The sequence below is a fragment of the Gobius niger genome (genome assembly GCF_951799975.1).
Source record: "Gobius niger genome assembly, chromosome: 2".
In the NCBI taxonomy this organism is placed as follows: domain Eukaryota; kingdom Metazoa; phylum Chordata; class Actinopteri; order Gobiiformes; family Gobiidae; genus Gobius; species Gobius niger.
This window is the reverse complement of record NC_136853.1, coordinates 31,309,779-31,336,085: the sequence shown is the minus strand read 5'-3', so window position 1 is coordinate 31,336,085 and position 26,307 is coordinate 31,309,779. Positions and strand designations below refer to the sequence as shown.

General features: G+C 40.8%; 1 protein-coding gene across 1 annotated transcript in view; it reads right to left on the bottom strand.

Moving 5' to 3' along the window:
- Nucleotides 1-3,133: 3,133 nt before the first annotated feature.
- The window catches only part of ptn (pleiotrophin), a 49,297-nt gene continuing 26,123 nt past the window's right edge, over nucleotides 3,134-26,307 (bottom strand). Inside the window, exons 2-5 of the mRNA XM_079582446.1 lie at nucleotides 19,003-19,097; nucleotides 17,919-18,092; nucleotides 12,736-12,897; nucleotides 3,134-4,334 (exon numbers count right to left, since the gene is read on the bottom strand). Of these exons, the coding sequence (XP_079438572.1) occupies nucleotides 4,279-4,334; nucleotides 12,736-12,897; nucleotides 17,919-18,092; nucleotides 19,003-19,096 (486 nt within the window). The 5' untranslated portion in view covers nucleotide 19,097 and the 3' untranslated portion in view covers nucleotides 3,134-4,278. The remainder of the gene's footprint in view (nucleotides 4,335-12,735; nucleotides 12,898-17,918; nucleotides 18,093-19,002; nucleotides 19,098-26,307) is intronic.

Here is a 26,307-nt window from a genome sequence, read left to right as displayed (position 1 = left end):
TGGCAGCAAGAGGTTGCTTTCTGCAGAACAATGCTTTCTGAGGGCTGTCTACTCAAAGATATTTGTGGAACATATCGTATAATGAAAACTCCAACATGAGGCCGATAAGCTTACGGGACACCTACATTTGAGATGAAAGAACAGCCAATTACGTGCTCATCCTGTGTTCACGTTGTCTATGTACATCCTCCACTCCATTCAAATCCACATGCATCAAATAATTGTGTTGAATATGTGTAGATCTAGCAACAACAACAAAAAACCTTCAATATGAGCATCCAAGATACAGTACCTATTTTCTGCAGTTACCTATGTCACTACTTAAGTCTATAGGAGCAGTAGCTTATCACTGCATGTACAGTGAAGTACAGTACACACACAGATTAGCCCATGTTTATCTATGGCGGCAGCTTCAACAGGAACTGAGGCATTGGTCCAAGTTGATGATCCAAGCATCCGCCACAGTGATAAGTGGAGCCATGCCTGTCTGACATCTGTCACACATCTCAGTACTGGGTAAAGAGCCTTCCACAACGATCTGATTAATCTTTGCTAAGCTGCTGCCTGAGTGATACCAGCAGGGGAGTAAGTGTCTCCCTGCTACAGAGGTGGTCTCAGTCAGAGCTGCAGATGCATGGGTGTCAGCTGATGGGAGGTGAGGGAAGTTTATCGCCTCAAAAGGCCAAGATGAAGCGCACGGTTACACATGTTCGTTCACGTGTTTCTCACTCTTCCTCATTAGCGTGTACGAAGCACCTTCTGGGGAAATAAAAAAAATAATACAATAAGCTCAAGGTCTAAAATTTGCCCTACTCTGTAGATGTGAAATTGCCAAATCAATTCGCCTGGACTTTTATTAAGAAGACACATACCGTATTTTCCGGACTATAGGTCGCACTTGCCAAAAATTGCCTAATGGAGAAAAAAACAACAGGCTGAATAAGCGTACAGTATGCTAGCATAACACATTGATGGCTAGCTACTAGCAAACTAAATAGGTGAAAATAACTAAACAGTTCAGATAACTATAGCAAAAAGAACATACTAAACTCTCGATCTCACTCTAAATCACTAAATCCAACAAAATCTTCATCCATTGTGTCACTTCTGAACAATCGCCTTGGCAACGACCTGGGCACCGTTGACAAGCCTCTCCCGGCAACATGTTTTTGAAGCTCTCATTTGCGAACTCATTCATCTAGCTGTGGCCATCGAGCTTCTAGCCCGTGATTAGCTTTGTTTGTTTTCTTCAAACTTCTTCAAGGCAGCTCGTCTCGTTGATTAATTCAGCAGGTACTTGCAACATTACAAGAACATAATTAAATACACACATTTTAAGTGTTTTGTCTGTTAATAGAAAGAAAGTTGAACTAATGAATAAGATGGTGCTTTTATTTTGATGTGCTGGATCAAAACAGGAAGACACTTTGTCTATTATATATAAACTATGAAAAAAGTGCAACTTATAGTCCGGGAAATACGGTACTTTTTGTTCACAGACCAGTAAATCCAGATGATAGAACTAAAAGTAAAAGGTGTAGTATTCCGACTAGATAATTATACCATTTTAGATGTTGTTGCCAAGGAATAGTAAAGTTGTCACTGACATAGTCCACAGACGTGGCCCTCAGTGAACATAGACCATATATGGACAAGTCACTGCGGTTCAAAGCAGGTCAGCCAAAGGTTTTGGTGCTGGAATCTTTGCTTCCCAGAACAAACCTGCATTGTGCTGTGAATATGGTGTATTATGTCTCTGTTTACCATCCCCGTGTGTGTTTTTATTGCATCACATTCTCGCTGTACAAACGCCACCTCCTTTTGCTCTTCATATGTGATTATTAGCCATCATCTTTATGAGACCATGCGTGCTCATCGTTGTGCTCAGCCCAGTGTCTACTTGCATGTACATCTGTGTAATAAGACCACAGTAAACATTGTCACTGTTATGATCTACAGATCATAATGTGCCGTCAGAGCTAAGGGGCTCGTCTTCATACGGCTAATGTCAAAGGGCTCAACTCCTTTTATGGAGAAAATACACACAATACATTGATCAGAGAGGACTTTCATTCCAAGGCTCTACTGGCTCCACTCTGAATCCGTGGCCAAGACTAATTTGTGTTTAGTTGGAGCGTGCCATACAGAGGTGAAAACTGTGGCATGTTCCCTCTATCAGTGTTCTATCTCTCACTATAACTATATCGCCGGATTGTACAAAGCAATTGAAGTGCCTTCCTCTGAGTGACACAAACAAATGACGCTTTTATGTTGGATCCCTGTTGAGTGAGCTGGGAGGTGGAGATCCTGTTACATTGTGAGTCCCATTAAGGAGCTTGTCACTCTGCCTTTCTTTCAGTCTGACTGTACTGTGTGTGCTTGGGCACGAGTGTGTCTCTCAGCTCTGAGCTCCCCTGCCTGTGGCTTCCATTTGACATCTTGCGACAGATTTTGAAAGCAATAAAATATTGCACATCGAAAAATCTCTAGACCTATCACTTTCTGTTATCTAAAATAGAAATCTGAAAATCTACAAAGTCCCATGACTGCATTGATACATTTCCGTACACACATGGGAGTACAGCAGTTTGCCCTGGTTTTGATTCTGTTATGTGTATATAGTGGTAACATTATGGACCTGTGCGTGAGTGTGTGTGCATGCAGTCTGCTCGTAGGTAGCTTCTGAGCATGACATTACCGTGGACAAACATGGCGTACATCGGGGATGACACCAAAACCGTGTGACTTTGTAACTCACTCCCTTAACATTCAATAGTAACAGGCTTCCAAAGACTCAAACGAGAATGAAAACATTGTATATTTTATATCACCTTTTATAAAATATGTTTTATCATTGTACAGAGACAAATGTAGTATTACAAATTAGATTATGTGCAGTGTACAGACAATTTTAAATGCTCTACCATGTACACATATAATGTGGCTTAAAATGGTAAAATGTTTATGAGACTCAACTGAAGTAAAAGATAAATGTGAGCCTTCTTAATCTTTGCTTTTTACAAATGTTCAGGTTTTAGAAGTGGCCATTGTAGTTTGATTGAACAAAAGAAAGAACCTCGCTAAAATAAGGTTTTAGGTTTTGACATAGACATTCAGAGAGCTAAATAGGCAAATACAAAAACAATATGATAAATTCATTAAAAAGGCTAAACTCACACCCAGATTGAGAACAAATATGTAAATTACACAATAAAATATAACAAACTGTATCAGCAACTTGCAGGGGTTGTTAAATGTATATACTGAGGAAGATATTTGACTTTTTAAATTGCTGCTGTATGTAATGTCCATGTTGTATTCACTTTGTGGCTTATTGTGGCTTTTCTTGCAATAGCAAAGTTATTTTAAATAGTCTATTGTTTGCACTGTATATATCTATATCATAAAAACATTATATGTAATGGAGATGCAAGCCCTTTGTACATACATGTGGTAAATAGCTACTGAATGTTCTCCCTGATTTTTCCGAAGAAACCCTGCCTCCCTGACTTAACTGTACATAAAGGATGATATTGATTTCCTTTCTGATGCATTGATTGATTATCTGTTCAGGACAGTAAACCTGAGTGTTAATATCTCCACCACATCTATGACACCATAAAGGAGCTGCATCAAGTGGTTACATGTGCCATAATCTCTCCAATAAACTATATCAAATGTGTTTGAAAACAGCCTTGAGTGTTATTAAAACAGAGATGACAAGCTTTTGTCTGTACCTTTTTATTAGATTATATAACAAGTAACAAGAACAACAAATATGGATGAGGATACAGTTAAATATATGTACCTAAATATTTTAATCCCAGGTGTGAAGGCTGGGTCAGTACAAATAATCTGAGGTACAAAAGTGTTGTAGCTGCATAACAGCAGTTATCGAAAAGCTATTTCAAGCAAACCTTTCAACATTAGAGTATATTTTAATGCCACAGAATCTCACAAAGCAGGCAAAGCAAATGTTTTAAGTTGAACCACCCAAATTCATTTTTGTTTTATGCACATTTTGAATATGAACCTTGTAGTTTGAACAAACTATTGCATTACATTGTGTTATGGAGCAAAGAGTTTGTGGATTTCAGGTTGTGGTGAAGAAATCAGATTTGTCAAAGAGAAGCATTTCTTGGATGAACTCACTATTTGCACAAAAGGATTATATTTGTTTCTACTGCTGGATATAATATACACAACTAGATGTGTAAACTTCTTCAGTCACTACAGAATATACACAGAAGAGTTTAACAGGGCTCATCTACAGAGGCATTAGTCCATTTGAGCGCGGTCTCGCTTCTTGCCTTCCTTCTTTTGTTTCTTAGCATCTGTAAGGAAAAAGAAGGGAAAAAGTCAAGTACATAAAAGTATACCACAAACCTATATAAATACAATGTACAGTACTGGAGCTGATTTATATCCCGTGTTTGGGAGGAGCAGTAATTTTGGTTAATAATCTTGCCTTTACAGTGAGTCTGTACCATGGCAGCCATGACTCATTGTCACATTCCTCCCCTTTACTATAATGTGATTTACTTTACAGACTTCAATTATAGCCCTATCATTGTGGGTCCAGTAATGAACATCATGGTCACGTGGGGACAGTAATTGTAGAGGCTGGTAAACTGTGGGATGGGGGAGTTATATGAATATGTAAATAAGGAATAGACTTTGTGCAAAGTGAAATGTGGAAAAATATTGCATTTGTGACACTGCAAGTCATTTCAACTTTAAGTTCATATTGGTCTTGAGTCGAACTCAAAATGTAGTCTATATTGTGAATTTGCTGCGGGCTGAAGTGGTCTTAAGTCTGAATAAATTCAGAAAACAGCTGCTGGCTTCGAGGTGAAGGCAATTTGAATTATGATTAGAATGAATATAGTGGTATGGACTTGAAAAAGAGTGGAACCATTTTTACTAAATGTCCTGTATATCTTTCATGCGTCTTTCAGGTACTGCCCTCATTCTTTTGCTCATCACTTTAATCACTAAAAATGTTATACTTTTACCATGCATTTTACTCACATAAGTTCACCCTGACTCTAAATGTTTTAGTTTTAATTTTCTAGTCAATTGAAAGCTCAATTTATAGGGACAAATTGTGGGAAAAAGTCTAACTCACTTATAGTGTGAAAGGATTATCTTCAAAAGGACACCTCTCCCTCTCACAAATCCTTTAATGACTTGCTATAAGGGAGTTCAGAGCAGAAACAAGGCATGCTTCGCCAATGAGATTTCAAACCATTTAATATTCTAAATGTGCACAGGATGGAAATCTCTTTCGAAATCAGATCTTGTCACCTCGGCAGCACACACTTTCACCACGCTCATACATTTTGACATGCAAAGCTCTCCCGTCCATGCAAATCGCCCGACTGCTCTTCCACCCTATTTGTTTGCTTGTTTTCATTTGAGTCAGTCGCCCCCAGTCTTTTGTCGTTGTCAGCAGATCCCTCTCAGAAACAGCTCAGAGAAAAGATTTGCTCAGTGATTCTGTGTTTCTGTCCGTCTCTGTCCCACATACTGTATGTGATTGGGGGCAGTTCTGGTGTACTTTCCCATTACCTCAGCTCAAAACATGACACAGCGGTTTCTACATCATGACTTTATTGTGCAATACAGCAAACTAAGGAAAACAGCAACAAAAGCAATGCCCAATGCAATATTACAATAGCCTGTGGTACAATTACAATCAGAGCAATTCATATACATTGGGAGCCATATGTTTACACACACATTATAAAAAGACACATTTGCATTTATTTCTCACTGTCTGACATGAAACAAGAAAAAAACTTTCTTTTTTTTTTTGATCAAGGAGAATTTTAAAAATTATTTCTATTCACTAAATGCCAGAAAAATGAGAGACATAATAGTTTTATATTACTTTGTACAAAGGTTTACATACATCTCATTAATATTTTGTAGCATTGCCTTTAAACTGTATAACTTGGGTCACTGAGCCAAATTTGTTGCCGCCTTGTGTACACATACCTTTTCAGCTTTGCCCATACATTTTCAAACATTGACTTTGTTATTCTTAAGCCACTTTGTAACCAGTTTGGCTGTGGGTCATTGTCCATTTGGAAGACCCATCTGCTGATAAGTTGCTCCAATATTTCCACATAGTATTTCTTTCTTCATGATGTCATCTATTTTGTGAAGTGCACCAGTCCCTCCTGCAGCAAAACAACCCAACAGCATGATGCTGCCACCCCCGTATTTCACAGTTGGGATGGTGTTCTCAGGCTTGTAAGGTTCCTCCTTTTTTCTTCCAAACGATGGTCATTATGGCCAAAAAAATAATTGTTTTCTGCCGTCACACCAAAGGGTGTGTCTCCAAAAATTTGCAGATAAAAAGGGGTGCCTCCCCTTGTACTCGGGTACGTCCGAGTAGTAAAGTCAGATATTACTGCGTGGCCGTCGAAGTGCTCCTATGTTATTACGCCTTGCTAGCTCAGGTAAGAACATATCTCAGCTCTGTGCTGAGGAGGCGGTGCCTGCAGGCTCGCAGTGATCCACATGCTCGATGCGAACCAGATTGTGGGAAATATAGCTGGCGGAGTACGCACAAGTCTCCTCTGCTGCATCTTCGGTAAACTGGGCCGAGTAAGTTCTCATCCGGGGATTTACAGCGGATTTGTTGAGACGCGGACTTTGAATTGGAACAGGACTATGGCCGCACGTGATGACGTTTCACGAGTCCATGTGCACACAAGTCCACACAGCCCATAGTTCCACCCGAGCCTCAACCTCAACTGGCTCCTCTAGAGGTGAAGGAGCAGCAGCTTTACTCCAAGCTCCTTCCCAGTGACTGAGCTCCTCAGCCACCCTGCGAAGGAAACTCATTTCAACCGCTTTGTATCCACAATCTTGTCCATTTATTCTTGTTGCATGTTGAATTTCTACTTGGAACCTTGTTAAGATCCAACCATGCAAAATGTGAATTATTGCCATCTATCAACTGCTCTTAAACTCTTGATCGGGAGTGTACCTTCCTATCTAAAGTTTATACACTCCTCATTAACTTCACACCCGTAAAAGTCGTAAATTATTATTATTATTAATGTCATTATCTTGGACCATTATCTTGACACAGCTTGACTCAAGAGTGTCATCATCTATAGCCATAAACCTTTAACAGCACCGTGAAAGATAATTGCCTTATAACAGACTCTTAAATCTTATATTTAATTCAAAAACTCTTAGAAACAATGATTGTCAAAACACTCTAATGATTTCAGAACTGGAAATGGGAAATAAAAACGTAATTTTCATTATTATCAGATTGCAAAATCCAACTTTTTCAATACAAGATAATAAGCAAACTCTTTTTAACTTTGGATGAAGTGGCATACGGTCTGCCCAGCGGTTTAGAGAGAGACCCAGTGCAATTGATGTGCAGACAGAGAAGGGGGGGCTTTGGGTCTCTAGTGACACTTATCATGCTTCAATTCTGTCATTCTCTCGTCTCCCTTTCGCTCCACAGGGCCTGGGTTTCCCTTGGTCTCGAATATTTGCAATATTTGAGTCTTCAGTCACTCTCCCTGGACATCTCTTAGCATTGTCTCCTCTCCGGAATCCTCAAATGACAATTTCTACATCCATCAAGGAAGCCCATCCCAGTCCAGCGGAATCTTCTAAAGCCAAAGTATTGAGAATTGCACACTCTCGCTCGCAGCCTCGGGGTTAGATCGCCTCTCATCTCGCTCTCTCCGTAGTCGACTCTTCTTTCGGTATGTTTTATCTGAACCCTGTGATCTGAGGTGGACCCGCCTATGCCATGAACTCAACACAATTGCGCTACTGCTTCCCACCTTGCCATGCACTGCACTGCATTTTTGGTTTTCACCACAACACTTGTGGTTTCTGGGCTTATCTTCCAACTGGCAGACATGGGAAATAACAGCTAGCTGTGATAGTTATGCTGCCTGGCTTCATCTATGCCACGCTCACTCAACCGCTCTCAGCCCTGCTCTACCCCCCAGCACTCTCGGCTCTCAGGCTGTCACTCCAGATCCACGCTGCTGATCTTCATTAGAATCGATGCAACACAGGTACTGTATATATGCACTGGTAACCAAGCAATTCATTTCTGTACACACATATATATAATTCCCGTTTCCTATGGAAGATTTTTTGTATCATCAGAATGTGAATTTTACATGTCTAAGACATAACATATTTTTTTGTCCCCGAATTTCAGACACTGAATATTCAACACAAAATCAAATTCAAAATGAAAAATTCACACTGAAAATATTCACTGTATTGTTTTTTAAATATTTGATATTCAACAGTCTAAATTCAGAGTGAAAAATGTGCTGTAGAAAAAAAATCAAATGGAAAAATTCACCCTTAAAATATTCAATGAGTGAAATTCGCAGTGAAAAATTCACACAGAACATCCTGGACACCAAGGCCTGAGCGATCGATCCAGAGTGAGTCAAGCCAAATTCTGGTTCATCAGAAAACAGTGCACAGGAACAATCAAAATCCTTAGATTTGACTCATCAACTCCTGTTTCCTCATCTGTAAGTCCTGCCCACTAAAGACACACTCTGAATTTCTACTGTTGAATTTAAGGGCTTGATTCTTTAAATATTGAATATTTTAAGGGTGAATTTTTCCATTTGAATTTTTTTTCTATTGCAAATTTGACACTCTGAATTTGATTTTTGTTTTATTTTACACTGAATTTGATGTGTTGAAAAATAATACCGTGAATATCAGGCAATTTTTTCATTTTCACTTTTAAACCCTTAAAAATGAGCGGGGATAATTCAGTGACTGAAATTCTGTGACTGAAAAAAATGTGATTTCAATGTTAAAAAGATTCAAGCATAAATTTCACAGACATTTGAAATTCACATTTTCATTGTTTCCCCTCTCTCTTAAAACATGTACATTCCTTCTGAGACCAGGACTTCCCTATAAAATAAATTCTGAATTTCAGATATTTCTGTACATAAAACATTCAAACCATCTTCATCTACTCTAATTATGTTTAACTTATGCTCACTTCAGTATTTGGAAGAGACAGATCCCAGCTGGCTAAACAAATATCCTGTCCTAGCGCATTCATTATGGGCCATATAGCAAAAAGTAAACAGTGTTGTCGCTTACACGTCAAGTAGAGTTTGGCGTCTTAAGACAAATATTGGGCTTGACAGAGGAGTTAGACTTGGGAACTGCAGCTCGCATCCTGTTACAACAGATGTCTCATTGTCTTATCATTTCATTTAGTCCTCACCTGCCACTGTCTGTTTGCTTTGGTGACAGTGAGGTGGGGTTAGGCAAGCTCTATGTGAAAACGGTTCACACATGTGTCATCTGTGGGGCTGGATGAGCGCACTCGTATGATCACTGGCAGTCGGCCGCACTCGTAATCTTGTTTGAACGGCGCAAATTTCACAGCGGGTCAATTGCATTTATAGAAATTTCAAAGGTCAATGAATCACTTGACATGAATAGAGTGCCACTTTGCCATTTGCTGTATTTCAGCCTCTCGCAGCAAATATCCCAATTGAGTTATTCTCTGCTGTGTTCATTGATATTTATCTCGTCACTTTAATAAGAAAGGTTTTCTCTTTCTTAAAATAACCGATGGCTAAATACATGTGATTAGACCAGAATAGTAATTTAAGGCGAGACACTGCAGGTGAATAGGGAAAACATGTATATTTACAGATATCAATTTGAAACTTTTGCTGTAGATTACTGGCATAAATTTAAGAAAAAAATACATGGCAAGTTTTCTGTCATTTTATCTTTTCATATAAGAACAAGGTGTTTTATGCCTAAAAATGCCCCAAATTTCCCATCATTTTGGCGACGAAATCTGAATAATGGATCGAGCTACATTCAAATTTATAGTTTCATTTTATTGCTAAATGAGCTACCAAGACATTTTCAGAGGGGATTTTGGATATCTTGTTTAATTTTAAAATAAGCTGTTTTTTAGTGGAAAGTTTTGTAAAAATTTAATTTTCGCCTTTTTTTTTTGACATTCAAAACTCAATACATGGGGCTAGAGAGTAAATAATAAAAAATCCCTCTGAAAAAATCTTCCAAATATTGTTCAGTCCAAGGCTGGAAAATGTGAAGTCTTTAGCTCATACTGACGTGGACATAGTGTCGCCACAATGACAGAAAAATGTGTTTTGAGAAAAAGGCCCTTGAAATTGCATTGTCCCATGTAAGTCTATGGGGGAACATTGAATCAGCGCAATATTTAAACATGTTGTTGTGAAAATTAGGTATATTTTCCGTTTCCGGGTGAAAGCTTGTATGTTCAGAGACCAATTTGGCCCAAAACCTGAAAACTGAAAAAATTGAGTTTTGCCTGTAGTGTCTCCCCTTAACCTTTCACCTTTACCTGAGCAGCCATTAACCTCTTAACCCTCACCTGAACCGAGCACATTTTCTCCAGTTCGGCTTTACCCAATTGTAAAAGCTTCTTGACCTGAGAGCTTACAGCCTTCAGGCAGGGTAACATTTGAAAGCTAAGACCAAACTCTTTCCTCGTTTTAGTTTTCGTCACGTTATTGTTGCTTTGTCACATATTTGTCATGTTCTCATCTTCCTTGTTTTGTTTTAATCAATCTTGTTGCTTCTTGTAGAGATTTGCCACATTTTTGTCATGTTCTCATTGCTTTTTCTGTAGCGTTTTTGGCCGCATTTTGTTTCTTTGTGTAATGTAACTGTGATAAAGCCACAAAACATGATGAAAACACGATAAAAATGCAACAAAAATGTTATGAAAAATGAATAATGCATCGTTTTTTTATATAGCGCTTTTCTGGACACTCAAAGACGCTTTACATTGCATTATTCACTCCATAATCGGTGGTGGTAAGCTACTATTGTATAGCCACAGCTGCCCTGGGGTAGACTGATGGAAGCGAGGCAACCAGTCTGCGCCATCGGCCCCTCCGACCACCACCAGCCACTCACTCACTCACTACATTGGGTAGGCTTCCTGGTGTTCTGGTGTTACCGAACGGTCTCCCATCCAAGTACCGACCAGGCCCTTCCCTGCTTAGCTTTCCAGGTCTGACGGGATCGGGCATAGCAAAGGCAGTATGGCCACACAATATACATAAATATACAACAAAAATGTGACAAATGGAACAATTTTCACCACGTTTTCGTCACGTTTTTGTCCTTGGGCAAGACACTTCACCCTACTTGCCTCGAGTGTCTGCGTTTTAATCACCTTTTGTGGCTTTATCACAGTAACATTACACTAAAAAACAAAATGCGGCCAAAATGCTACCAAAAAAAAGCAATGACAACATGCCAAAAACCTCTACAAAAACGCAACGAAATCGATAAAACAAAACAAGGATGAAGCTTAGACAAGTTTTGTAGGTCTTAGCTTTCAAAGGAGGCGCTACTCTGGCCTATAGGCTGTGAGCTCAAGTCGAGAAGTTTTTCGATTTGGGTAAAGCTGAACTGGAGAAAATGTTTACAGCCTCATCTAAGCTCTTGAGCCGGTAGATCTACACGTGAATCACTGCTGCGTTGTGTCCTTTGAACGGACACAGCACAAGCATGAAAGTCTAATGAAGTCAGAGTATTTATAATAACATAGTGAAAATGCAATGTGGCCTTTTAATTTTGAACGGAAAAACAACATTAAAAAAATTATTTACTGAATGTATTATCCTGAGCAAAAAACGTTCACCAAACAACACAAAAACTGAAATACCGAAAAGAAGTTTGGAGAAGTTTTCAGCGGAAATTTGTGGAAAATCTATAATGAAATCTGTAAGCATTTTTCTCCCTATTGCAACCTGATTTGGGATTTGCGGTTTGGAATTCAGATTTTGTTCATTTCCAGGATCATTAACGGGGACATGAGCCCAGACCTGTTCACCACAACTGCCTCTAAAATCCTGCACTCAAAAAGGTGTTAATTCGGGTCCTAAGTGCCGTCATGCTCGGGCTTAATATAGAAACTGCAGTTACACGTATGACCTGAGGTGGCAGTAGTGAGTGTAAAATGGCCAACTTGCATCTAGCCCCTTTAACATTGAGAGATGGCTAAAACATATGGAAACTGCTGATTTTGTTGGTGGAGGTTGAAAACTACATCTCAATTAATATTTTGATGCTCGCCTAAATAACTGTTATGGCAGTTGCAGCTATTCCAATTACTTCTAAGTTCTCTAAAGATACTGTGGCGCGGATGATCAAATGTTCAAAGACACAGAACAATTCGAAACGTAGTCCTCTTTTAGTCTCCACGTGTCCATCAATCCAACCCACAGCTGTCACAGAGGCTTGTTTGTTTGCTCTTGTTTGTGAAGTTGGAACGGTTTGGATTAAATTGCATCCATGAAATTGTTATTGCTATTATTTTCAATTTGATCCAAAAGTAGTTTGTATTCCAGTGTTGGATGGGCAGACAGTTTTCTCTCCATAGCGCGAGGAAACCCAAACAAAACAGAGCCGTTTCCTCGCGTGGCTGTAATGCAACTTGTCGTTCAAATACATTCCCATCTGACAGATAGTTTGTGCCGAACTTTCCTTCTGACGTGTCCTTAATTGCAATTCCACACCGCTTTTGCTTCTAAAACAGTAAAATGTCATAACTTGCTATTGTGATCAAAGATTGTGTGTATTTTCTCGGACAGAGTAATCCATCAGTCGGGCATTGGCGTATTCCCGTATTGCTGACACGCCTAACATGTCCATGCCTATGATTAATTCATTTCGCTTTACCTTGCAGCTTGGTCTTGGGGATTTTCCCACATGGCTTGGTGGCTGTGACTGTAGCAGCGCAAGTCGCGTCCATGAGCGCCCTCTTGAGAACCCCCGTCCTGTTCTTCTTTCCTGTCGCCAGATCGCACTCCCCCCAAGCGTCGAACTCGTACTTGCATTCCCCTGTAGAGGCAAACAAAGCAATCAGATACTTAATTAGATGCTTTTGTGCGCTGGAGTAGCTCTGAGCAGTCATCATGCTGAAGACGCCGGTGCTGTAAAAAACAAGTCAAATTACACATCATGGTGTCTATATTTGTGTTTTAAATGCTGCCAATTGAAATCATTCAATAAAATAGGCCCCTTGAGCATGTGGAGCTGTGAGTCATACGGTTTGAATGGGCATGATGGGTTTTTTTCCATTTACTTGGCTATTACCTTCTCGTAACAAAAGGAGCCATCCCACAACAGGCTAAATAATACACTTGCACTACTTATAGGAACACGTCACAACCTACCAGCAAAGAACTCTTTAGCAATGCCTCCTTTTGTAGACTTTTATTATTAAAAGTATTAACCTACATTTAGCCTCACATGGATGCCTAATTTAAGATTGCTCCAAAAATCAAAGCCAATTGCAGGGCCAAGCAAGGAAAGTTGTTTGTTTCAATTATGCCAGTGTTTTATATTTGTATTGCATTTCGCCATTAGCCAAAACAAGAGAGCTAATTAGGGGCAGTTGCTCATTTACAAGTCCAGTGAAATCAAACAGCGACGACAAAACTAATCTCCTCAGATTACAAATATCCATTTGGCCGAAGGGAAATACTGATTTACGGATAAATTGTTTTGTTTACCAATACATGAAGCTCGAATATGAGAGACCAATAGCTGAGTTTCCCCTTGGATAAAAGAAGCATTAACATAAAAGAATCACAATTAGTCTTTGCTTGTGCATTCTCTAAACTTGACTGTGTGGCTACTGTGCTTTATCTTAAAAACAAAAGGATTTTGGCCAATTGAAATACCATAAAGTTGTTGCCAGTTAATACTGTAGTAAAGTGTATACATTAAAAACTGTCTTTAAATGATACCTCTCTTTGATGTTGTGCTGCTGTAAAGTCTCTTGTCACCATTGGGCTACACTGTGTTTCAGACGACTGATCCACAAGGGAAATGGTCCATACTAGCGCTATGTCCCTGATGTTTTTATGTTGTTCGTGTATCCTTGCGACTTTATTATTGGTCCATCTTGTAGCATTGTCTTACGTTCCCAGGAAATTTCGTGAAAGCAGGTGCAGGTGACGAGAACGGTGAGGAGACAAGCAGCTTGCAGCTTGGACATGAGAGTGACTATTGCTACTACTATACTACAGGGACTTCATTAGCATCCCATTTTCCAAACCCTACACCTTCATACCAATAATTTGTCAGAAAGCAAACACTTCACAATCTCTGTGGAATAAGACGAAGTAGACAAGACAGTAGACAAACACATGGCTGTTTTCTCCAGCCTCCACTACCCTGAAGTCCACAGTAAAAGGACATCAGGGCTGGCAAAGGGGCTGTTATAATCGTATAGCACTGCCCCCATAGTGCGTGTAGCACATGAAACAACCGTGAAGAGCTCGCCTCCCCTCAAACATACACTCGAGCTTGCCATGCATGTTTTGTAAACACACCAAATACATGCAGACAAAGTGAGCTCAAAGCACTGCCCTAAAACACTCAAGAATGAACAAATGTCATGCAAAAATCAACATTAGAATTGTACAGAGCCCAAAACGAAGGGCGGAGTAATGTGCGAGCGCTTTCTGAAATATAGTTTACTATAGTACCCATGAAACTGAAACTGTTTTCGTATGGGAATATTTATTATTTATTTATTTCACACCATTGCAATTTTCACCTCAACATTTATGAAAACTCACTTTTATATCAGGTTTTTTTTGCATAGCAAGAGAGGACCTGTTTGCGAGTGTAATGTTTGCCACTGTTATTTTATGGGCTCTACTTTGTTCAGCGCAGAGTTACGCGCAGTGCTGTCAAATAATGAAGGTGGAGCCTCCCCAAGGCTGGTTAAACGCGAGCACCGTCCGGGGCAGTGTGGCTCAAAGAGCTGTTCAGTATCTAGGATCTTTTAACTTTTACTGAGCGTGAGTTTCCCCCTGACCATTCTCAATGATGCACACTCCAGCCAGGTAAGAGGCAGTAATGCCCCGACGATGGTGGCCAACCGCCAACAAATCTAATAGAAGAAGAAGAAGCAGTGTGGCTACTACGCAAAAACTTAAAGAATATCATGGGTGACCCGGTGCAGAGGTGCCAACAGGTTATGGGGCAGACAAGTCCCAGGTACAGCGATGCATGGAAGGGGACTGCCGCCGCGGTTCGACGGAGACGAAGCCTGCTACCAAGGCAAGGTTTTCAGCATTCTTGAAAACCATCGGCCTCAAAGAAGCTATCTTGTGAAGTGAGTTAGCAGCAGGGGCTAACGCCCAAGAAGCTGCGGAGATCGGTAGCAGAAATTAACTGGTGCATGCAGAACTGTGTGGTTGTTGATGATAAAACGCACACTAATCCTCTACGAAGCACCGGTGAAGGCAAGAAAAGCCTAGAAATATTGAGGTGCCAGTTCGAGTCAGAAGAAAAGCTGCGAATCGTTGCCCTGTATACAGAGCTAACCAATACGCTAAGGAGGAGCTTGTGGACTATTTAGCAAGTGTGGAGAAGATAGTGGTCGAATATGGATGAATACAACCCATTTTCTGTGCATGTTACTCAGACGAGGGAAGCGTTAACCTTCAATGAGTTCTTTGCGAGACTAAGAAGTTTTGAGTGCAGGCCCCGAACAGATGAAGTACTGACCGCGAATGAGTCCACACCAAAGTCTAAAGAGGAGAAGAAATATTTCAATGGAGAATGCTTTATTTGTGAGAAGGTGGGACATAGAGCCAGAGACTGTAAAAGCAAAGACAAGAAACCCCAGCGGAAAGTGACCAGTGCACATAACAACAACAAGGTGGTCACTGAACTATTCTACAAACTACAGACACTGGACTAGTCACTTCCTGCGGTAAAGACAGACATAAGTCCATGAAGAGACGTTTGTGCTGCGAGTGAGTGGCATGGAGCAGCAATGTCTACTCGTAGACACATCCTGACTGAAGAGGGAGCCTTCATTAGATTCAGCAGTCCAAGAACCACGTCATGCAGCTGGCAGATGGGACCTGGATCACCGGCAGCGTCCAGAGAAATGGGGATGCGCCGATCGAGCTGAGTGGATACCCACAGTACATCCTGTGGATGCAGCAGTTTCGAAAGGAGCGAGATTCAACTTTGAGAAGAATAACAAATAACAAAATGATCCTCCCTGATGGCACAACATGTACAATGAAGGTAAAAGACAGACTGTACGATCTGGACATGGTCACGGGGAAAGATGCAAACAGTGAGGACTCCTGTAATGTATCTTGTGATCTGAAAATTTGGCATGAGATAATGGGTCATTGCTATAGTGACTATAACTATAGTGATATAACTTGAAACCGTTATGGTATGAAAGATAAAGCATGCAGACCTATTTGTCTAAAGCAGACCTGGGCAAAGTACGGCCCGCGGGCCACATCCGGCCCGCGAGATGATTCAGTCCGGCCCATAACTTGTAGGGCATAAATTCATAAGCATGTCAAAAAAAAAAGTAAGTCTCTAGCTCATTCCTGTGCGGAGTTGTGATTTTTTATTTTTATTACCAGAGTGGTCACTCCAGCCACTAGGGGGCAGATTAAATAAGAATAAAAGTAAAGAATTCCACAGGTGTCCAGCAAAGGGCACTGGCATAATAAGATATAAAGATATAAACAACACATTGTGTGACTTGCAAGTGGGAAATGGACAGTCTGCCCCTGGGCAGCTGTGGCTACAATAGTAGCTTACTACCACGGAGTGCGGAGTGAATGAATATTGACTACAATGTAGCAGAGACTTGTGACACAGGCTTGTAAAGTGTAAGCCGTTTTTATGAGGCTACAGTCCTGCCAGGCTCATCATTATAGATTATATAGATATAATCTATAGATATTGAAATAATTTATAGATATTGAAAAAAAGTCCTCAATGTATTTTCCCAATCAAAACATTTTTTTATTTTGGAGCTTTTGTTCATGGACCCCAGCGATACACTCCCGATATATTATACTTATATCCCGATATAAGTTTGAGTTATTGTTGGTGCGGCCCTCCGACTCAATTCAGGCTCCTCATGTGGCCCCTTATGAAAATGAATTGCCCACCCCTGGTCTAAAGGGTAATTTTTGCCAAAGCAGAAATAGACAAAGTGATGTAAGGGCCAAAGAGCCGTTGGAACTGGTACATACAGACCATACAGTCATTTGGAGGGTACAAATATGCTATTACTTTCACAGATGATTTTCCTGGTGCTCTCTATGTGTACTTCCTTAGGAGCAAAAACAAGGTGGTTGAGGCAACTAAGCAGTTCTTGGCAGACACAGCACCTTATGGTAAAGTAAAGCGCCTGAGATCAGACAATGGAACAGAGTTTGTTTCAAAGGAATAGCAGTCATTGCTGACCATTTACCATGTTACCATTGTATAGTGATGACATGCGCCACACTTTATTCCTTTGCCTTAGCTTTTTTCTCCCCTCATCAATAACAATATACTGGACAGTCTGTTGTTGTCTTCCACATTTTGTTTTCAACACTGTGTTTTACTATTTACCTCTTCAGTTGTGAACAATACAGGTTTGTGGGCTCCTGACAGATGACAGCTTTTTTTCATTCTTAAATGAAAGGCCCGAGGCTTGCACCGGAGCTTGCCCAAAACTTTTGTGCCGTAATCTATATAAGCAGTTAACGGGCCCATTATTTGCCGCAGTGTGTTCATCACTCCTGACAGGCTCATTGGCGAGCAGCATGCCACTGCCTGAAAGCCTTTAGTGTGAAAACAAAAGTCCCCCAGGCCTGTCACCGAGAGACAGTTCAGCATTCAAGGCTACACAGCCTCCAACCTCAACAGACAATGGCAAAGGGAAAAAAAAAAGAAAAAAGAGCATTCCGCTGCTTCCTAGGAAGGATTTTAATAACTTTTGCATCACCTCAGCTTGATACACTGACGAGAGACGTGAACAGACAGGAGTACAAAAGGAACGTCAGGGTTCTTTGTTGTCTGGTTTGATATTTTACCTCCAAACTTCTTCTTCCAGTTGCAGGGGATCTTGCAGCGTTGGGTCTTGATGGTCTGTTTGCAGTCAGTGCCAGTACGGGTGCCCTCTCTGGTGCCCAGGCCACAGTCGCCCTCGTTCGCCACACACACGCTCCACTGCCACTCCCCACAGTCAGACTTGCGCTCCTTCCTCCCTAGAGACAACAACACAATAATAAAAAAAAACACTTCAGAGTTCGTCAAAATTCTTCTTGTCAATGCATCGTTGATAAAACCTATTCAGAGGTAGAACTTTTCTGTTTGTTTTTAGTTGTTGTTTTTTTTGGCTCTTCTAGTTCCATCTTCTATATTATATCTATATAGACACAGGGATTGGTTCATGAGACATTTTAAGTTTTTTTTTTTTTTTTCTAAATGGAATGTCCAAGCCAAAGATAAATAAATCAAATGTATATCATCTTTGCCTTTGTCTGTACATTTTCAAGTCCTATCAAACCCATGTGACGGTTAACCATGGGACAGACTCATTTATGGCTCCTTGGGTCAAAACTCAAGGTGGTGTTGTTTAATAATTAACTTGTGCTAATTGTGGGTTAAGTTTCACCTCGGCTGCGACATAGTTAGACTTTGGCTTCTTTTTTGTATGCAAGTTTAATTGTAGTTGAAATAACATAAAGTCTTAATTAGTTTTTCAAGTCTCCCACATGGACCTATTACTGAACCTCCCAGAGTGTAATTGTTTGTTCTAGTGTTAAATCTGTTCTCCCCCAACTCAGATTTAAAATAGTTTTGTTTTTCACCCAGCAGAGTAATCAACTATCTTTGAGAAACATAGTGTGTCTGAATATATTGTATTGTATTTACCCTTGGGACTTCATTTGTTCTGAACTAAAGCTGAATCAAACTCCAACACTTAACATTTTTAACAACACAGTCTTGCTAAGACATTGTGTCTTCATAATGTAGTTACAGGGAGAGGGAGCTTTCCTTGTGCAGACAGGATCAATCTTTCTTTGGCTGTGGCTCAAGAGCTTGTGTACATTATGTGCTTCTAGCTATAACAACACTCATGATCGTACATTGTCTAAAAGCTTATGTGGTCACCTGTTTTTTCAGTTTTCCCGCCTTCAGCCGCCATCACTGTCAGCACCAACAGCGCCATTGCGACCAGAAGTGCCAACAGCTTTTGTCCACACATCCTGAAACATAAACAATAGTTGTAAAGGAGAATCCTGAAAAACTGACATTGTTACAGCCCCCTGGCCTCCAGCTCCTCCAACTTAAATCTGGCCATCCTCAGCTATTGGTGGACTGTATCTGTACCTTTAAAGGACCCGCCTCCCTGCCATTCCTGGGTGAACATCCCAATGTCACTCTGTGTCTCTTTAGGGATTATGAATTTTGTGAGACACTAGCAGTCCTCTGTGAGTTTGTATGGAGACTGGTCTTGTTTTACTGTATTTAAGTAATTTTAGGTAGTTTTACAATGGCTCTGGTTAGGCCGACCTAAAGGGATTCTTAACCCGAGAGTGGCAGTTTTGAGTCAGTGTAAATCCAACTGCAGCATTTCGACCCGCTCTATAAAGTCACAAAGAGAGCGTCTGAAACAGGTGACCTCGGAGCGACCTCTGAATCACAGGCCGTTTCTCAATCTGTGTTCTTGTGCAAATTCTCGTGGACTCATGTAACGTCATCACACGCCGCCCAAGTCCTGTTCCATTTCAAAGTCTGCTTCTCAACAAGTCCGCTGTAAAATGCCTGGATGAGAACTTCACCTAGGATGCAACAGAAGAGACTTGTGCGTACTCGGCCAGCTATAGCTATTTCCAAAAATCCATTTCGCTTTGAGCATGTGGATCACGTTCCTCTTGCAGCAGCCCCTCCTCAGCACGCACCAAGCCATGCTCTAGCTGATCAACATCTGATCAACATATGATCCCGCAGTGACGTGAACTAGTTTGGATTAGTTTAAGCTTGCATTGTGGCTACCTGCAGAGGTGACGTCATTTTCTGTGGAGAAGTGGAGCTCCACTAATCACATCACTCTCCATTGGCTGCTTTTAGACCGTTTAGACCTTCTCGTTTGTCTTGCTGTGTGTTGATTGCTTGACCCGCCCTAATGTGTTTCACTTGTGCCTTGTTTCCTTGTTTCATTGGGCAAGGAACGCGCCTCTCTTTGGTCCTCATGGCTGAGAGCTGACGTTTCTGCAATACCACCCTCTGGTGGCCGGGGCGACTCCAAAGACCCTTTTTTTTAAAATGGATTCCAATGAAGACTTTGCAACAAGTTAAACCCCTTTTCCTAAAAATCTTAAGACCTGTGTGACAACGCTGGGCAAGGTGTCATATTTTTAACTATGTAAAAATGCGTTTTTATTTTTTATTTATTGGGTTGGGACAGTGCATGTTAATGAACACATGGGACTCATGCATGTAAACACAGCACGCCGCATTGTAGCCATGGGCTAATTCGCATCTGTTGTCCCACACTCGCATTCACAAACACACTTGCTTTCATCCTGGCCTATTGTACATGTTTTTAGTGGTAGGGGAAACCAGAGTACCTGGAGGAAACCTACGCAGACACAGGGAGAACAAACTCCACACAGAAAGGCCCCATCCGGGTGGAAATCGAACCCGGGACCTTCGAGCTGTGAAGCACGAGCCCTAGTCACTGCGCTACCGCTTTCATTGACTTGCACTGTGGAAGACTGTAGCCGCTCCAATTTTCTACCCATTTTCAAAGGTTTGGTAAAACCTCAGAGATGTAGGTATGAAACCGTTTGTAAATCTGTGAAGATTTGAGCGAGATATGAGGATTTGTGTTGTGCTAATCACTCACTTACTTGAGCTCGCCAGAAAGCTTCCCTGTGGCAAGATGGCCGCCCGCTATGCTGGAAGCGACTCTGCCTTAAGACATCTAGCCTTTATATATATCTATGGCTCCACCCACCCCGTGAGGGCGGGGCTCCTTTTTTTGGAACATGCTCTGTGGGAGGAGATTGAACTGCCGTCATGGATTTTCTTTGGAATGGAGTAATTCATGTAAATGGGGGGAGTGAGCACATACAGTCGATGGTATACCCCTGTGATTCCTTTGTCTTCTGTTAGCCCATTGACCTTTGTCTACATCAACGTCCTCCTTTCCTTGTCCCACACATTTTGTAATATTTAGTACATTATTGCTCCATTTTTGAAATGTTGTGTCTCAACACTTTTCAATAAACCATGGTTTCGCAGTTTTGCTTTTGGGTCTTATTTTTAAGGGGAAAAAACAAAAATATCTACAAAAAAAGTATGTTTTAATACATTTACACTGCTTGGCTTTTGCACCTGTGTCCTTTGGGTTTGTATCTCTGACAGTCAATAAACTGTGGTCTATACTTATATATATTTTATAAGGATATAACACTCGCTGGAAAGTGTGTGAAGCTAAAACAATCATCTGTTTGGCAGCAAAGACGAGGTATGAGACATGCAGTGGTTGTTTGAGTCTTATGGGAACGCAGCAGTAGCCTCCGGACTTTTCTTCTCTCTGTGTCACTTCCACTGCGCGAGTGAGGCAGCCCATTTCTCTCTGTGGTCCGTCTCCAGTGAACTGTCAAGTCCAACAACATGTTACAGCACAAAATATGAATAATACAACTGTATACAGCTAGTTTATAAAGAATGATGTAAAAATGTTAAAACGTCTTGTTTCAATCTGTGTATTATGTAACATTACATTGGTTTATTTGAAATAGAGGCTATGCAGGCTGATATAAACAATAGTTTATAAAGTTTACATCACAAATATATGAAAGGTTTGTGTGAAAACAAAAGAAATTGGGAAAAAACACACACAATATAACTCAAAACCTGGTCCAGATACACTATTTGGAAAGAATTGCACAGTAAAGCATTCATACTGTCTTCAGCTGCTGTGGCACAATTCTATAAAGGTACAGTAGTTGTGAATAATGTTATACAGATATTGGGTGGCACAGTGGTTGGCGCTTATGCTTCACAGGAAGGTACCGGGTATGGTGGCCATTTTGAATACGGAAGTACAATTAAGCAGTACTACAACATGCAACAATATCTCTACTCAGGATATAAAAGAAAGACAACTGATTGACAGTTGCATTTTTATGTACTCGTAATCATTGCTCAAGAAGAGAACAGTAAAAACACGGCCCCAGAGAGGCACGTTTATGTGAGGAAACCAGTAAGTCAGTGTTTAAGATGATAGCATGCTACCGGTTAGCATTTAGCTTCAACAGCTCAGCCCCGACCTCTCCAAAAGAAAGCCCTGAACCAAACTCCAAACCTTGGCTACAACATGTGACAGAGGTCAGAGCTGAGCTGTTACTGTAGTATTTCCTCAGTGTTCATGTGAGCCACACATGTGTTTATCGTGTTGAAGCTAAATGCTAACTGGTAGCATGCCATCATCTTGAGCAGCCTAAACACTGACCCAGACTCTCTTAACATGAATGTAAAAATTCCAGAGAAAGGTTTTCTGTTTCCTCTTAGATGTGCTAATTTAGTCTGAGGAGTGAAGCAGATCTTTTGTGATTCCCACTGTAGCTCAACAGAAAGCACTGCTACGTCTGTGCCACATTTGCTGGTTATATCACATAACCGTGCGGCTCTGGGGCCATGTTTTAACTGTTTTCTTCTTGAGCAATGATTACGAGTACATAAAAATGCCACTGTCAGTCAGTTGTCTTTCATTTTCATCCTGAGTAGAAATATTGTTACATGTTGTAGTACTGCTACTTCGGTATTCAAAATGGCCGCCGGAACTATGTGTGATGTCATTGGAACTGGTCATTGGTACTCCGGTTTCCCCTACCACCAAAACATGTACAATAGGTTCCCTTCTGGGGCCAGGACTCCCCTGGAAATGAGATTCCTAATCTCAGTGGGACTTTCCAGGTTAAATAAAGAATAAACAAAAAATAGACAGTGACCCAGGAGAAAAGACACAGCTGACTTGGTGGTGAAGATCAATGGGAAATTGGGCACAAAAGAGGCACCAAGTTGTAGAGATGCAAATCACTTTAGCGCTAAGTCAATAAGTGTGGTCTGATTAACAGACATATTCTGATCAAAAGTTCATTGTGCACAAAGCATTGCAGGATAACGAGTGAAACTGACTTAGAAACAGGGTGAGACTATGGCAGGTTAACCCCTTTCCGTTGGAGAGCTTACATTGACCAAAACAGCTGAGTCAAGAGCCTCTCCGAAGAGAGTCAGTACATCTTAAAATATAAGCAGTCCAGTTGACAACTCTGAAAACCTCTGCCGAACAAGTAGTCGTTCAGTCAGGCCTTTTGTGTTTAATCTCTTTGACTTTGAAGACACTTAAGAAATTTAAGCATTCACATTATTGATATTGTGCACTCAGACATTTGGCAGTTTTAACTATATTCTGTTTAAATAACTAACTTACTTCTTATTAAATTGTTGCCATATTCAAAGAAAAGGTTCATAAATCACCACAGCCCTGTACCTTCAGAGGAAATGCACACAATGAGTTCTAAAAGTTTCAGAGAGCAAACCCAATGCAAGCTCAACGAAAGATCATTTTCTAAGAAAAACCTATTGTGGCCTTTCAAAAGATAAGAGACAGTTTTCGTCTCATACTGTGCAACAGGCTCTAGACGCAGAGCAGGCATAAAAGGAAAGTGAGCTGATTACTTTAGGTCTATAAAAAGAGTTGGAATGAAAATGACTATACTGAATGAGCAATTTCTGATGAAGCAGGGAATCCTCCAAAAACCCAGATCCTCTTTCTATAAAGGGTCAATAAATTACAGCAGCCTCTATCCACTATGTACTCTTGGGACATTTAAAATGGATGTTTGGCTGTACTGCAATACTTGACTGTCACTCTGGTCCTTCTGGGTACTGTGATAAGCAGCACTGCCAGAGCTAAGGACATTTTTTGTTGCATATGCCATCTCACTTGGATTAGCTTAAACATATAGCATTAACATCATTATTCCATTTGTTTTTATAAAGCTTTAAAAAAAAAAAAAAGAAGCAAAGACTCCTAATTGAGACACACGAGATAATATGTGTGAGTTCATGGTTTATTGACAGCTGAGCGGTCCATATGAAGTGGCTAAGACACCTGGCAATAAATGTGGAAGGAAAAAAACAGTCTCTTCTACCTGCAATAGTTGAAATATATTTGGTGCAACGGTAGCACTGCAGAGACCAAGAGGAAATTCAATGGAAAGCACTTTAAATTCTATTGGTTTTGTTTTACACTTTATTAAAGCAAAACTACAATTACAGTGTTTTTTTTTTTCTAATTCCTTTTCAGATAATGCTAATGTATACTGCATGTTTGTTGTAAATTATCCATTACACAGACGTGTTTGGCAGAAAGGACATTAAACTGAATAAGGAACTATGCAGTAGAGAATTAAATTGAATCTCATCCAATTCTTTGGGCCTGCACATCTGTTATTTTGTAGAAAAACAGAGTGATATCCCATCACCTGAGTCCCATGAATCAGGAGGAAGCATATTTCCATATGGATCTCCTGCTTCGACAGGCCTTGTTATCTACATAATTAAGCTGAAATATTAAAAATGGCAGCCAGTTCAAATAAAGTGACTCCCGCTTTTTGCATGCAGTAGTAATCTCAAACACATCTTGATCTTGCACTTTGTTGATCTAAAATTGATTACACAAATCCTCCCTTTCCTATTCTTCCCGGAAAAATGGAGCAAGCTGCTGCGTGTTGCTGTCTAATGAAGCTTCGGCAATGTTTTTTGCCTACCTTCGGTGCTCTGCGGTGGAAGAATAAGCTTTGCAAAGATGTAAGGCTGCAGGAGGAGCACGAGGTACAGGAGGCACAGTACGATTCAATGACTACACAAACCTAAGCGAAAGACTCAAAACACAGCTCCAACTATGTATGATTTTGATAGGAAGAACATTGTAGCATAGTAACTCCCCTCCATCTCACGCACACACACACACACACACACGCACGCACGCACGCACGCACGCACGCACACACACACACACACACACACACACACACACACACACACACACACACACACACACACACACCTACACACACCCACACACACACACACACACACACACACCTTTAATGGGCCATTGAGGATTCGTCCAATCGAACACCTTACTTGCTCAATTGATCCTGAATAAAAGGGTCACTAAAGGGGAAAACCAAATAGCAGCTGCAAATCAGTGGGCCTGTGACCCCAGTGGTGTAGCACTCTGTTCTGACATCAAATACAAAACGCTGCGTCTTTCTTCTCCCTCATTAGGTCTGATGTAACCCCTGTCTGGGACATGAAAGAGAATCCTACACTGTCAGAAATGCTGCCTGTGTCTCCTCCATCATTATTGTCTCCGAACTATCCGGAAGAGAATTTTGAGAGAATCTATAATTTTATTTATTTATTTAATGCATTAAGATAAAGCGCTTTACACTGCATTATTTATTCCCCTCAATCCATGGGGGTAAGTTACTGACGTACTGCAGCAGCCCTGGGGCTGACTGATGGACTGGCTTAGCTACCACACAGCACCAGTGGCCTCTCTGATCACCACCAATTACTCAGTGTCTTGCCCAAGGACACAATGCAGAGGTCACAGCTGGGATCAAACCACCAGCCTTCTGGTTATGAGAAGATAGCCCTATCACTTGCGCCACAGTACATTTTATATACCTGCATTTTATATACCTGAATCTTTCGGTTACCATAGTGGAACGCAGGCATCATTCTCCTCTGCACAATCACTACTTCAGGAAAGGATGAATCTCTTCATTTCCATAAATTCAGTATGATAACTTTTAGTCTTTCTGGTTATGAAACTTTTCAGATTGCTCCTACATACATTGCTTCATGTTACCCTGAGTAAAGGCACAGCACTTGATCCTGTGTAAAGACTGAAAGCCTTTCACAAACCAACCTTGTGCATGTTCTATTCTTTTCATTTCTTTAGCACCTAAAATACAATGGCTCTTATGAGATGCAAACCCCTGTAGAGACTGTATTGTGGCAGGCATTTGCATACATGTATATGCTCAGTCAAACACAATCAGCCTGTTCATTTGTTAGATCTCCAGTGATTAATGAAAGCCAGGGTAAACCTGTTAGAGCGGTGGGCAGGAAGCCGAGCTCACTTCGCTGCTGTCTGCTGTTGTGGCACACGTGGATGTGACTGAAGCGCCACACCACGCTCCACCAGTTTCATTTGCAGAGTAAAAACAGGGATCAGTGCCAGCCACACAGCACATTGTGTAGACCATGATTGACTGTACATGAGGCCGGCAGCGAAACAGCATCTCAACATGTATATGGTACAGCTTTCATGCAACTAGGCTGCAAACTGTCATGAAACCAAGTCACACACCATCTTAATCTTCA